General features: G+C 32.6%; 1 protein-coding gene and 1 long non-coding RNA gene across 4 annotated transcripts in view; both read left to right on the forward strand.

The window, feature by feature from the left end:
* The window catches only part of LOC148622810 (uncharacterized), a 54,725-nt gene that overhangs the window by 33,450 nt on the left and 6,439 nt on the right, over window positions 1–14,836 (forward strand). The window contains exons 1-3 of one of the 3 annotated variants that reach the window (XM_088573023.1): window positions 10,815–11,875; window positions 12,922–13,353; window positions 13,796–14,245. The exons of the other annotated variants lie outside the window; for them this stretch is intronic. Coding sequence (XP_088429149.1) covers window positions 11,540–11,875; window positions 12,922–13,353; window positions 13,796–14,245 — 1,218 coding nt within the window. The 5' untranslated portion in view covers window positions 10,815–11,539. Of the gene's footprint in view, window positions 1–10,814; window positions 11,876–12,921; window positions 13,354–13,795; window positions 14,246–14,836 lie in introns of those variants that run through there. 3 annotated transcript variants of the gene reach the window in all.
* Window positions 3,605–6,211, forward strand: LOC148622813 (uncharacterized). The gene is made up of 3 exons (XR_015920700.1): window positions 3,605–3,763; window positions 4,898–4,964; window positions 6,063–6,211. It is a non-coding gene; the product is annotated as an uncharacterized LOC148622813 (long non-coding RNA).

The raw sequence follows: 14,836 nt of genomic DNA on the forward strand, positions 1-14,836 counted from the left end.
CTGTCCAATATTGCAGTAGATGTTCGTTCCCTTACAGTTCTGATCATCCGTGTGTATATAGTGTACAAAAGTGCGTTCCTGTTATATACAAGAAGCTTTTACAGATGAGATGATGACAAAGGTATACTAGTATATTCCAACATTACAGTAAAAATCCTTAATTGTATAATTTCAAAATCGCCTACATACATGTAGGGAAATTGAAGCTCTAAAGTCTGTCATACCTCTAGCTACAATTTATATGACATGCATTAAACTGTATTGTACATACGTGTAATAAGATTCACCCACTCAACTTTTCGAAACACTATACGGTGGAATCTATATGTACAATCTATACCTGGTGTACACTGAACATACTATTTTGTACAGTTCATATTGGTTACCAAGTGTCTACACGTTGAAGTTCAATGAAAGTGTACATTGCGCGTTATTCGATTCAACGTTTGCGCCAATTTGATAAAAAACTAGTTTAATTGTCCCAACATATTTCCCCGTGGTTGAATTGCGCTTAAAGGTTACAGACCACCAATTCAACCAATGAGCATTTGGAACGTACGCAAAAATAGTCCTACGCAGAAATTACCCCTGTTCCTCATAGTGCTGTGAAAAAAGTTCTCATCTTATTTAAAAAATTTAAACAGTTTCTGAAAGGAAAAACATTTCTGTACATTTTATAGGTGCATTTTGCTTCTTGTGATGTGAAGCCTAATCTCCATAATGATTTTTAAATATACCCCTGTCTTGTGAAAACACTGGGATTTCCCATGCTATTTATAGACCCTTCACTTCCGGTGACCAGTACTGCACTGCAAGTCTGCTAACCCCACATGCCATTCTGAGGATTGTGAGCTGACATATGTAGAATCATGCTGATATATAGTCTTCTGCAGGTTAAAGTTAAGGTAAAGTCCAGAGAAGCCATTGAATATTGTGAAATTAGCATAGAAGCCTATGGAAAGTGGAATTAGTGGTTTTTAGCCTTAAAAAGACTGGCACTAATTATACCAGTCTACCTGTAAAAGGCAGTGATATCAAATATTTCAGAAAAATATGAAAATAAAATAGAAGTTAGGAATATATACATCCAAAAAATGCCAAAAAGATGTAATCTACACCTAAATAGATCTACCTTGTATTGGATCTAGTATTGAAAAATCTTTTAAATGGACATTAACTCCGCCCGGATAACTTGCCGGTCCCAAGTCTGGATGTCCCTATCATATGTAAAATCAATTTCAATTCTTCCCATGCGCGGTTGAGCCACGGTGCTTCACACGTCATACAATAAGGACACAACCAATGTCATGCCAAAAACTGTTTTAAAATATAGGAGAGTTCTTCGTGATGTCATCACATACCTGTGATTTGGATTTGGTTGGCAAAAAATCCCTTGATTGGCATGGGGCATCAACTTTATATCATCATAACGTTTTTGTTTTTTAAGGTAATTGAAAAATTCTTTTGGTTCTCTACACTGCCAATAATACTCTTTTTATCCACGGAATAAATATTCAGTAGTTAGACTATGTGAGCATAAAAAATTTAAAATAATTTTTAATGATAATAGAGGTTTACATATAAATATCATTTCAAATTTATTTTTTAAGTAAAAGAGTAATAAATTTACACATAAAATATGAATTATTTTATCTAAATGAAACATTTTACAGAACCAAAATTGGATATAGAATAACAAAGTTATAAAGTTTTGAAAATTGGGATTCTAATCATGAATTTGCTAATTGTTTATTTCGTTGTTTATTTGCCAACCAATTTAACACTTAATGATATGAAAATTAGTGAATATGACATCACTAATGAGATTGGCGAACTCTCCTATAGTGGTCCAATTTCTATTTAAAGACTCCATGAGCGAATCAATGAAATACCAAAAAAATGTCATCCTTAAAGATCTGACAAGATTATCATAACATTATATCCCTTAAGAATAAGCCTATTCAACGGTTTAGTTTACTTATTGGGCGAGTATCGTGCTTTCCGTGCTATGTGTAGAATATTACCGTAAAACAAAGGGTGAGAAACAAACATGAATATTTTTCCATAACAAATGAATGGTTATTAACAAAGTTATCGAAGTGATAAACTCTATATAAGAGTCAAAATGAAAAGTCTGCATAAAATTTAAATGGTATTATCAAAGTACAACCGGAAAGTTTGCAACCATTGCCATGGTCATCGTCACTCGGTACAGGCATTTCCTTTGGACATTGAGAATTAAACCAGGTTTTATGGCGGCTGTCCTTGGTCCCCTTATAAATTGATTTTTTAATGTGACATTTGTGCATAAGAAATAATCAAACAAATAGTTGCTTCACGTATTTTCGATAAAAGTGAATAGAATATATCATTTTCATAATTTTCTTGGGTAAATTTAGGGTCCTATGTCAGCTCCTATTTTGTAAATATCTTGATCTGCCACACGAAACACGTGCGAAGCCATATTACGGGATGTATTTATTACCTAGATTATAAGTGCCCCCAGCTAAACCGACCACTTCCTGTATATTGTACTTAATTAACAGTAAAACGGAATATCGAGCTGTTAATACCTGTAGTAATTTTCTCGTAATAAACGAAAATTTGAGTTTTACGTATACATTTTGACTGCAGATTTTGATTTTTTAAATTCATTGTAAAGATCAATTCAAATCAATATCTGTGTAAGTTAAGTAAGGCAATCATGCTCACCAGTACAATGTTACAACAAACAACAGTACATATCCCAGTATTCTAACACCTGAACAGAAGTTAATATACGTTACAAATGCAAATACACAATCATAATTAAAGTAATTAAGTTAAGACTGTAAATACATGGACAAGGAACCTACATAAATTACGCATCACCTTGAAATTTCCAGTGGTTTTGAAATATATGCATGTACTATATTTTGAAAGAGGAGGGGCTTCTATAATAATAAGCTAGACATACTGGCGTCACAACTCTATACAAAATGAAATTCATCCTCGACATTTTTCATTGTGCACAAAGTACACTATCTATTTGACATCTCTGTACCATAGTAACCCCCAGTTTCAACAAACAAGGAATGTGATGATTATCTTAGTTTACATCTAGTAAGGCATTTTTTTGTAATAAGTCCGTTTTGTTAAATATTTTTGCAGACTTGGTACAAATTCAACAACAAATTTGTACAAATAACACTTAGGAGAACCCTGAAAGATTCCGTTTAGATCAAATGCTAAGTACCAGTCAACATAAAATTCAGACACTGCTAATGGAAAAGTGATTCATGTTGGATAAAAAGTAATTCACGGTGAAGAAAACCTACCAAACAAACAATGCTTCTGTGCAAATTTCATTTACAATCTACATTTTTGTACATACTTTTTCTGTATTTAGCGCAACAAACTAATAAAAAACTAAGATTATGTGATCAGTAACTGTTTCTAAACAAGAAATAAAATTAAATTGGGTTGGTTTTTGACGTGCTGTCTGATTTTTAGAAAGCCTGATAAAAAAGTACTTACGATTAAAATACTAGGAGTGTGAAATGTGATGCACGATAGAACGACTCCATGTGTTGTTACCTTTTGGTCCGTGGTCAAATCATAACTTGTCACATTACACCATAATTCGTTTCTTTCCCCTGTATTTCCAAACTCATTGAGAAACTCTTCGCATGAGAATAAGCACGCGATAATAAGGATTTTCACTGCTTTCAAAATCTTGGATGCAATTAATATTTTAAACTCGTTCTTTCCAAAATAGAAACAGGTTAGTATCATTCATTCCCGAGTATTCGATATTGTCGTTTACTAAACGGAAATAAACGCGAGTTGAAGGATCACTCAGTCATAACCATTTTACTGCTACAAGTGGGGCTGCATGTACTGGACAACAACAGCACGTCTCACTTCCAGATAATGTTTACTAAAGCCATGTAAACATGATGGCTTTTTAAAGGGTATGGTCTGGATTAGACCCCCCTTTTTTGTTGGATTTTTTTTTTCTCAATATTTTGCCATTTTTTGGGAAAATGTGGCAGAGTCAAACTTTATAGTTTGCATATTTTAAGCAATGATTTTTATTTATGTACTGCAAGGGTAATTCTTCTACAATTGATGGAATAAATATCGAGTGAAAAATGTGACTAAAACAGTATAAGCAATGACCATTTTTGAATGCTGGAATAATACATTTTGTATATGTTCCATAAGTTTATCTGTGCACGCAGTAAGACAAACTAGATAGAGGTAGGTACTGTCTCACATAAGGTACAGTACAAATTTTTTTTTTTTTTGTTTAAAATGTAGATATGGATAGTTATGGGTACAAATGTAACATGTTTATGTTGTTAATCTTCTGTTTTAACAATTCAGAAAGGCTTTAAATTTGAAATTAACAATATAGATATGATCATTTGAAACCATAATAGATTCAGTGCTTTTAGACCCAAATGTAGTACAGAGTTTTGATTTTAGCATTTTAAATATAAAAATACTAGTTTAGTTTTTCAACCTGTCCATCACACACTGAAGATTGGATGCAAGTTTTCATTAGTGGGAATTGGGGTGTAAGATTTCTTGTGTTTGAAGAGAAATTGTGTTACGATTTGGAAATTGTATATATATGGCATATAAGTTGTACTGATTTCATTTTTTCTTCTCATGGAATTTCATCAGTGGACTTAGTACTGTCATATTTTAAAAAATTAGAAATTTTTTTTGGCACCACTTTTTGCTCTTATTTCTGAACATTGATTAAAAAAAATTGGTGACAGAATTTTGGAAGCCAGTGCAGCCCCTGTTTCAGTTGCATGTTTATAACTCCATTTTACTGTCTATATACAGAATATGAAAGTTATCTAATTTTGAATTAATGCATAATAAGTATAATTTTGTTTTGAAGGTGCTCTATGTTGCTCAAGAGAGATTAGAGGATGCATGAAAGGATTCTTAGTAATGACTCGTAAAAGGTGAGTGACATATAAAGAACTTAATTAAATTAAGAAAATTAAGTATTAAACCAACTATGTCTGAGGCAAGATAAACAAGCTCTAGCTAGATGTTAAGTTCTGGTAAAAATCACTATTACTTGCTATCAGGAGATATCTCTTTTTGTATACAAATTCTTTTGTTATATGATTAAGCCAAAAACAAATATCTTTATTGTGTGAATATTCAATTGCAAATAGAGTTTGTCAAGTCCTATTCTAAAATTATAGTTGAACTGGACCATTATTATTTAAGCTCTTATCTTTGCACCACTAACATGCCTTGTGTTTCAAAGGTAATCAAGGGAACCAATGTAATAGCGGCAATCAAAGGAATGTAATTCAGAGACAAAGACCAGACATGGAAAACAGACATACACAACAAAGAACATAAAGTAACTAAAATCATACACACAAAGTAACAAAAGCAAATGAGCAACTCAGACTACACTAAACTTGTTACATTTTTTGAAAGTTCAACAACAGCTTTCTCCACAATCTCTTAATTAATTTTGATTAAACTTACCCCCAGCATGTTGGACTTAACATTGAATGTTACTTATGTGCATTACAAGATAACTGCTTTGAGGATGCTTGCAATGAAAATTAATTCAACTAAATTCAAAGGTACCATATGTATTATCATGCAGATTTGTTTTTCACCATTTCATGAACCAGCCACCTGCTTGCCTCTATGGTGAATGACTAATTCAGTATATGCAAACTTGATAGCTTATCATATCAGGTATACACTGTTCTCCAGAATTTTTGTACTCCTGCTTTTTGAGACGGGACATATTATGGCATACTGGTGTCCGTCCATCTGTTCTTCATACTTTGCACAATAAATCAAAAGTGCTGCCACGAGCTTATATAGAAAGCACTTTATCTGTGTGTCTGTTTGTCTGTTCATGTTATCTTTTAGATGTCTGATTGCAAGTAATTTCAGCTGTTGATATTAGAAATGAACGTATATCAAGTAAGAAAAAATAAGATCACTTTGATTACAAATAAAATGGTATTGTAAAATATTTTATATATTTTGTTTGCATAAAGATTTTTACTTGTTTTATTCTACAGAGACGAGAAATGAAGCATATTTCATGGGTTGAAGCTGACCAAGAAGAAAAAGAAGTGCCAAAAAGCTGATTATGGACCTGAATTTAGACTTCCATTAGAATTTTTATAATTTATTTAAATACTAAGATAAAAGTACTGCTCATACAGCATTCTAAGTTTATATTCTTAAACAGCATATTTATAGTCAGAGTGTCTTTGAATATTTTTTTCTATTTCGTTGTTTTACATTTGTGGTTGATAAGTGAATTTTCAAAGTGATTTCATTTCAAAGCTATAAAAGATTAAACATTTTAAAAACATCCCAAAACAATACAAAAAAACATCTCTCTTTTAGTCATTCAGCTTTTTTATTCATACTACACAGAAGAAAAATACACTAAGTGAATATGTAAGGCATACACTCTCTATGACTATCATTGTATTTTAACACAAGATATCCCATGGGAGAAAAAAAATCCCATGGGAGAAATTAAAATCCCATGGGAGAAAAAAAGTCCCATGGGAGAAAAAAATCCCATGGGATTCTATGAAAATCCCATGGGATATTGAAAAATCCCATGAATTTTAAATTGTAAATACAAATTTATTTTAGTAAATATTGTAAAACAAAATGCATTTTATTAAATCCCATGCAAATCTGCATCCAATGATTACTCACATGACATGGTAGGTTGAAGAAAAAGCGGCGCAAGATTTGCAATTCAGTGTTTTGCAAATTTAAATTGTCTTGTGTTTATATATGTATCAATTGGAAACAGGACGATGTTGAATGATCATGAAAGAACTGAATACAACAACAGAAAAGTTGTTCCGGCCCCAGTTTTTTTTATTGATATGTATCATTTGGAAACAAGACGATGTTGAATTATCATGAAAGAACTGAATACAACAACAGAAAAACTTACACCAAGGAAAACTTAAAACCTTTCAATATGAACCCATACTTCCGCATAAATTTCAATAGATTTTACCAGCGTTGGAAACTCCATGATTAATAAACAAGGCAAGATTTTTCATATTTATTATAATAGTTTAACAATACAGATAACAATTTAGCATAATATCACAATGTAATATATATGCACTATACAAAACATAGCACTGGTATTAAAGCAAGTTACATTCTTTTATCATCAATTTATTAATTAAATCATTTATAATTAGCAGTGCATAAGTAACTAATTAATCACTACATCTGATTACTCTCTTAATCTTTATTAATACTCTTAATTATGAAATAATGTGATAAAACATTGCAAAAACAATGTCTATAGTTCTTGACGGAAACATTATGAATACACATTTGTTGACTAATCTTTATAAAAAATATGCGACTTCGGTAAAATCTCAAATAGTTTATCTAAATTCATTGACTAATTGGTAAAATTAAATATTTTTATTTTGGGGACGGAACGACTTTTAAAATGAGGCCGGAACGACTTGGAGACGGAACGACTGGAAAACTTGTTCTACCCAACTTACCACAAAAGTGTCTATTATCGTAAATAAACTTGAGTCATTGCACTTGACCAAGTGAAATCTGCATTCGACAGAAATGGATCTGGTGGTGTTTTTTGCTATTTTTAGCGAACCGGTCGAAATTAAAAAAACCAAGAGTGACAACGGAAAAGTAATCTTAGAACGAATAATTATTTTTGTAAATAAAAATCATGGGCTACTCACATTTATGATTCATTTTCTGTATTAATTCATTGTGTAGCGCAATGCACGGCGATAAATCAACGCAATTTAATAAGGAAAACACAGTTTTTGGTACTGATCATGTATATTTGAAAAAGAGGCAAATTGAAAATAAATCGTCGTAAGTCGGCGTTTTCCATAATTGTCTTTGTTAAATTCCTGCCATTTTACCGTTTTTAAAACTCGTTTGGCACGAAAACGAAATCCGCGATCCCGTTTTTAAAACGGACTTTGATTTATATCAGTAAGATCTATAACTAAAAAGTAAAAAAAAAAATTGGGTGTTGGCCACTTTGTATCGTCCCACCTTAACGGACGCCAACGACGACGACGACGACAGGATGGAACCATTATACAAGTCTCTACATTATTTAAATGTACTAAAAACTAAAGTGAGTATGGCTAAATCGTCCGTTCTAGAATTAGACTGGAACCCTATAAATTACTTCCTAGATAGACAACGCGTACCGTAGTATCGGTATTTACTCAACGCTCCGGAGGGGAGACTGTGTAAAGTAGTGTTTCATGAGCTGCATCGTACTTCCTCTGTCGAATGGCCTTACTTTCTCTACATCAAATCTGTTTTTGAGTACGTTGGACTTGACTTTTGTTTCGGTGTGGATAAATTTAATGAAGGTAACTTCAATGTTATTATGGGCCAGTATTCGAATTTTGAGCTGTTGCGAGATGTATCTACAAAGTCTACCTTGCCTGGATACATGAGTTTTTACAGACAGAGGGGACAACAGTGATACGTCGCAATTTCGGACTTCGGAGGTTCAAGGTTGAAGTTTTTGTGCAGCACTGATGTATTATGTTTAAATAGTTACTTAAATCGGTTTCGTCTGAAGGATTCTGTTGATTGCCAACTCTGTTCTGGACATCAAACAAGATTTGGGACATTTCCTTTCAGAATGTCCGGCCCTTGCAGGTTTCAGAAATTGTATTTTATCATGTGTTGATAATGAATATTTGAATGTGAAGTTTATTGATTTACCCCATGCTGTTAAAGTACGTTTTCTTGTTGGTGACCATGGCTATTTTATCAGTGATGCTACTGGGTCTTATTTTGATACGTCGTGGACTGATTTATTGAAAAGTCTTTTTAACAAACGATCGTCTCTTTATCGGTCACCAATGGGTAATGAACTTTTATTAAATCTCAAGTTATTATTTAGCATGTATCGTATTTAGGAAGAATAGGGTTGTGTACCCCAGGTAGTGGAATGGGTTACCCCTGGCGTGTTACATGCTGGGGTTGTCGGGCTATAATACGGAAAACCTGACCGCAAACCGTAGTGGTGCATCGTGTTGGGAAAGATACCACGTTCCTCGCACGTTAAAGAACCCTGCTGTGGTATTCGACAGGAGTAGGAACCTTTGCGCTCCGACCCTACCCAACTCTCCTCTTTTATGTTGTGGCAATCAAAATTTGTCGACCCAATCATCCTTGTGTCCCATCCCTTTTTCATTACATCATCATCATTTCATGTTCATTTTATCATCCCATTTCATGTTCATCGCCTGAATATAGCTGAAATATTGCTGCTCGGGCGTTAAACCCCGATAATCAATCAATCAATCATGTAATGAACACTCTTACTATAGTGGCAACTATCAACTCATTTTACCATCCAGTTGCATTATACAAGTAGTACTGTACATATTGTCATTTTAAACTTGTCACTTGGAATTATTTTAACCTGTATTATTTTGTATTTTAAATGCAGTTTTGTATATTATCTATGACCATTTTTGTCCTTCCTAATAGACTGTTAAATTGTTTGTATTTATTTTAAGTGAAAAAAAGTAGATGGTTCAGAAATGATTTAGGAAAAATTCTTGTCTTCGTACTGAAAAATTCACAGTTCGGTAGGATTGTGGTCTCTTTGTAACATTTCCTGTTCCAAGTTTCTTCAGTTCTTATCGGTGTCCCGATACCTACGAAGACATAACAATTTGTTTTTTATAATAACTGAATATTTTTAAGGTAATAAATAATAAATAGATGAATAAGTTTTATTTAGAGTCGGCATGAAATACATAATAATAAACATGAACTCTGTTGAGCTTTTGACTGACTTAATATAACAATAAAGCATGCAAATAAATAATGGACAATACTAGAGATACGTAGGTGTATTCCTAAGTGTATGTTCAATTACAAAGTATCATTATTTCATAGAAGAAATTGCCAATTAATTGTAGAATTGCGTTACAGTTAAATATTAAATGGAAATATTAATCGGAAAAGAATTTTGTGTAAAGAATTTCGTACTTCAATAATAAAACTTGATTACTGAACACTTTTAGAAATCTGTCCATTTACCAAGACTCATTTTTGCATTGAATATTTTTTGGCCTAAAATTAACACTGTTTCGATAATTATCTAAAAAAGAACATATGAAGTTATTCTTCCATGCAAAATCTGGCGAATTTAATACCCTCCGAGGCGCAATTCACTATTTTAGCTTTTTTGGACCTACAGTTCGTTACACCTGACAGGAGTAATTGTGACGTTTTTATGGGTTTTTGACAAGTTTAATTGATTATAAAGAACTAGAAGGACCATTTGTGACAAATATTCAGAACCAATGATTTGTCCTGATTCCAACAGTATATAGCTTTCACATATTCACAGTTTTGATTGTTTACAATAGTCATTTATAGTTAAGAAATGCGTGTTTTTCAACACAACCACAATAACGTGCGTAATGTCATATGATAGAAGCTGACAAACAAAGCAAAATGAAAGGAGATGAATAAATAGCACTGGTACTAAAAGTAACTAAAACTGAGGTGATAAAAACAATACGAAAGCGTTCAAGCAAAATAAAGTATATATAAATACTCGAAATTACCTAGATGGATTTAGCACATGTGCATTTACAGTTTTTTTTCCATCCCAAGATTTTATAATGATTTTAAATTGATTAAAATTTGATATTTTTCTAAAATCATCAGGTAGGTCATTCCATAAAACAGCTGCTGCTCATTTACATAGGTAGTTGATTGTTCTCTTGGTATATCTGCAATATTTTAATATCTGTAATTATTTTTAAAAACAACAAGATCATGGCGGTGACAGTTTGTTAAAAATCTAAAACAGTGTAGCCATTTTACGCATCCTTCTGACCTTAAGCGATGGTACTTTAGCTCTGTCTAATAGTTCATCATATGTACTCTCATAGCCTTTATATAAAAACCGCAAGGCTCTCTCTTGTATTTTTTCCAATTTAGAGGTATTACTTTTAGTGCAAAAATGCCATGCGAAAGGACAAAAGTTGAAGTTCGAAAGAATAAAAGTGTGAAATATGGCAAATTCATTTAATTTGTAGAGGTAGCAACCAATGCGCTTAAGCACACTGAGTTGCTGTAAGGCCTTACGACCATTTTTTTTGTATGTTGATTGAAATTCAATTGATAGTCTATGTCGATCCCCAGTAATTTGACAACAGTGATCATCACAGGTTATTAAAGCTGACTTAATATCAAACAGGCTTCATTTTGTTAAGTATATCCAGTTTTATATTTAGGAACAATATCTCAAATTAGGATTAGGTATTTTCCATTTTTTTTTAAATAAATAGTAGTAAAGCGGTTGGCACACTTTTGATAAAAGGGTTATCTGGAGCTAGTGGAATTCCGGATAAAGTGAACTTTCCGGTCCGCGACAGTTTCGTCGTTTAACCCGAATTCGGGATATCCGGTAATTATCACAAAGGAGCGAATTTTTTTTAGAAAATAATGAAAAATACAGCTCGCAAGGAGTGGAATGGCATCCATTAGCTCGGAAGAAGATATTAAATGTGATACGCACTCTCTCGAACGTTTACATAGAAACGAATTATGTGACGAAAATCGGGAAACGAAACCTAAAATTGGGCAGAGCGTTCGACCCCATTACTATCGGAATAACAAAGGGCCTCTCTACAGGGCTTTAGATCAGAAAGTTGTAAGTTGGGTTAGGACGAACAACAATAAGAACCAACCATACAATGGACCAATGTTACAGAAAATAGCCAGAGAGTTTGCCAAGGAACTTGGTATAACTGATTTCAAAGGATCAACAACATGGGTTGAAAGGTTCAAAGGAAGGCATAGTGAAGTAGTATGTAACTATGTTTATTTTTAACTCATGCCTGTAAAATACCACCTAAACCCCACATAAAAACATGGATAGCAAAAAGGCAGTGATAAACTAGGGATTTAGAAATTTCCTCTGACTCTGCAACCCACTTCTTTTTTCTTTGGATGTTGTATTTTTGTCAGATGTGCCGTACAAAAAAAAATGAGTTTTTAGCAATACCTCAGAGTACTCAGAGTACCTCAGTCTCTGTGAGATACATGTACATTGTACAGTACTTAATAGAAATCAACACAAGGAAGATAAAAACTGCCAATATAAAGTTTTCAAAAGTCAATCTAAAAAAACAGTGTTCTCAAGATGAGTAGGTTTCAAAATTCTGGCATACATGTATTTGATGACGTATAAGTACATTTTTTGTATGCCAGTATTTTGAAACCTATTAGCCATAATAAGACTTAGATATCATACATGTAGTAATTACTTCTACATGTACATGTACGTATGAAAAATCTATTTGTTATGCATCTTCTTCTTTCTTGGTTGTTGCCCCTTCAAGATGCTATTGCAACCTTGTGTGAATGTACATTTTGTAATTGAAAGGTAACCATAATTGGTCAGAGTTTTCTATTTTGGGGGTTCTAAATGATTTAATTTTGATTCCATTTTAACAAAGTAAATGGCTTCAAGAAGCCTTTTAAACTTTTGATTATCATACAACGTACAACAACTCCTACACATGTATACATTTTGTATGCAAGTCTGAAGATCAATGCTTTGAAACTTGATTGGATTATTGACAGAAGTACCACTCATGTGGCTCTTTTTATCGATGCAACTGCTGAAAATATGCTATTTCAAACACACAAATATAATCCTGACAAAAGTTCCTCTAATTTTAGATTAATGTACATGTACATCCAGGTGAGTGATTCAGGCTAATTAACATTTTGTCAGTTAGATTTTTTAATTCACTTCATCAAAATAAGCTTGGTTTGTCCATCAGTCCTTCATAGTTTAACAAGCTGTTTATTTTATTTCAGATTATTTGACTGATTTTATTTTAACAGGTCTTTGAGGCAAAGAAGGAGTTGCGGAAAGTTTCTAATTTGACCATGGAGAAAAAGGTGGAGCTAATAAATGAAGTTGACAAGGGTTTTAAATCCAAACGTGAATTAGCTGAAGATTACGGAATAGCACCTAGTACTTTATGTGGCATAATGGTCAATAGAACAAAAATCATGGAAGCTTTTCATTCACAAGCTTATAATCCAGAGAGAAAGAAGTTTCGAAAATCATCTTTTCAGGATGTAGAGCTGGAACTTTTAAAGTGGATTTCGCAATGGCGTAAAAGAGATGTCCCTTTTAATGGACCTAAACTTGCAGAAAAGGCCAAGGAAATAGCAAAAAGAAAGGGTATCACAGATTTCATTGGATCTAATGCTTGGATTGATAGATTTAAGTCAAGGCACAATATTAGATGTACACCTCCAAATGAAATGGTAATTTATTTAAGAACTTGCTGATCATAACATCAAATGACAGTTGTTATTGTGTTCTTATAGCAGTCAGACTGTCAGTATTTTATATACATGTAAATAGTCATGACATTGTTACTAGATTTTTGTAAGTCAATTTCTAAGAAGAAAACTTTTGAAATGCATCATGGTTCTGGTTTCAAGTTCTGTTTAAAATAAGTTTATATTGTGAAAACTTGGACTGGATCATCATTGCAATACCACAAACTAACATTAATTATTTAATTTTAGCGTTTTTGAAGGAGAATCAAAAACATTTTAGATAATTATTGCTCACAATGACAAATGCATGCAATAAATTCTAAATAACATGTGACAGTGTTTTAACAACTGTGTTTTTGTATATATTCTTGTATTTTTTTAAGTGTTAATTTTTTTAAATAATTCTCTTGGATTTTTTTTTCAGAATGATTCAAATAAGTTAGAAAGAAAAATTACAACTCTTACTCTTGAGAAAAAAGTTGAACTTTTGGAAGAAGTAGATAAAGGAATTAGATCAAAGAAACAGATAGCAGAATCATTTGGCATAGCACCAAGTACTCTGACTGGTATAGTTGTTAATAGAGAAAGAATAATGGAGGCATTCTACAGTAGAGGCTTTGGTCCTGAGAGGAAGAAATTTAGACGATCCACATTTGAGACAGTTGAGACTGACTTACTTGAATGGATGGAAAACTGTAAACAAAAGAATGAAGTTGTTAAAACTTCTGACCTATTAGACAAAGCTAAAGATATTGCCAAAGAAAAGGGGATAGATAACTTTGGAGGCACCCATTCATGGATTGAGAGGTTCAAAATGAGAAATTTAAGGGCTTTCATTGATACCCAAGAGGAAGGAGGAAGATCTACCCCTAAGGTTAACTTGAGATGCTGTTTTACCATGGGCTTTGGGTTTTTATTGTGACAACATTTTTCAGATAAAAATGGCTTCTAATGAATATTATTTAATGCATGTTTAATGCCTTGAATGAGTAATGTACTGATACTCAACACATTTTGCCATACAGTAATTAACTGTGTTACTGGAAATAGAAGTCATGATGAAAATATGAAGAATGCAAACATGTTTGAGGTTACTACATCAAAAATTATTTCTTTCAGACTGTTTTTTTGTGTGATTTAATGCATAAATGTATAAATCATTGTATTTAACAATGTGGTTTTTTTTTTTAGGAAAAAAAGATGATAATATTGTTGATTAAAAACCTATAGTAATATGAATCATTTCTATATTATCATTCTTGCATTAAAAGCCAGAAGAATGTGTCATGAAACTGGGACCAGCCCACCAGCCAATGCTAGTAAATATAGCAGCAGTGCTTCCAAGCCTGTGTATCCTATAAAAAATTCTTTTCAGATTAAGGGTAGGGGCTTGTTGTCTGAAATTCAGACATCTAAGACTGCAACCATTAGCATAAACAAATATGGTTTTTAGTGTGAAAACACA

The sequence above is a fragment of the Perna viridis genome, chromosome 3 (assembly GCF_037379345.1).
Source record: "Perna viridis isolate PV_CMFRI_1.1 ecotype Kerala chromosome 3, ASM3737934v1, whole genome shotgun sequence".
Classification (NCBI taxonomy): domain Eukaryota; kingdom Metazoa; phylum Mollusca; class Bivalvia; order Mytilida; family Mytilidae; genus Perna; species Perna viridis.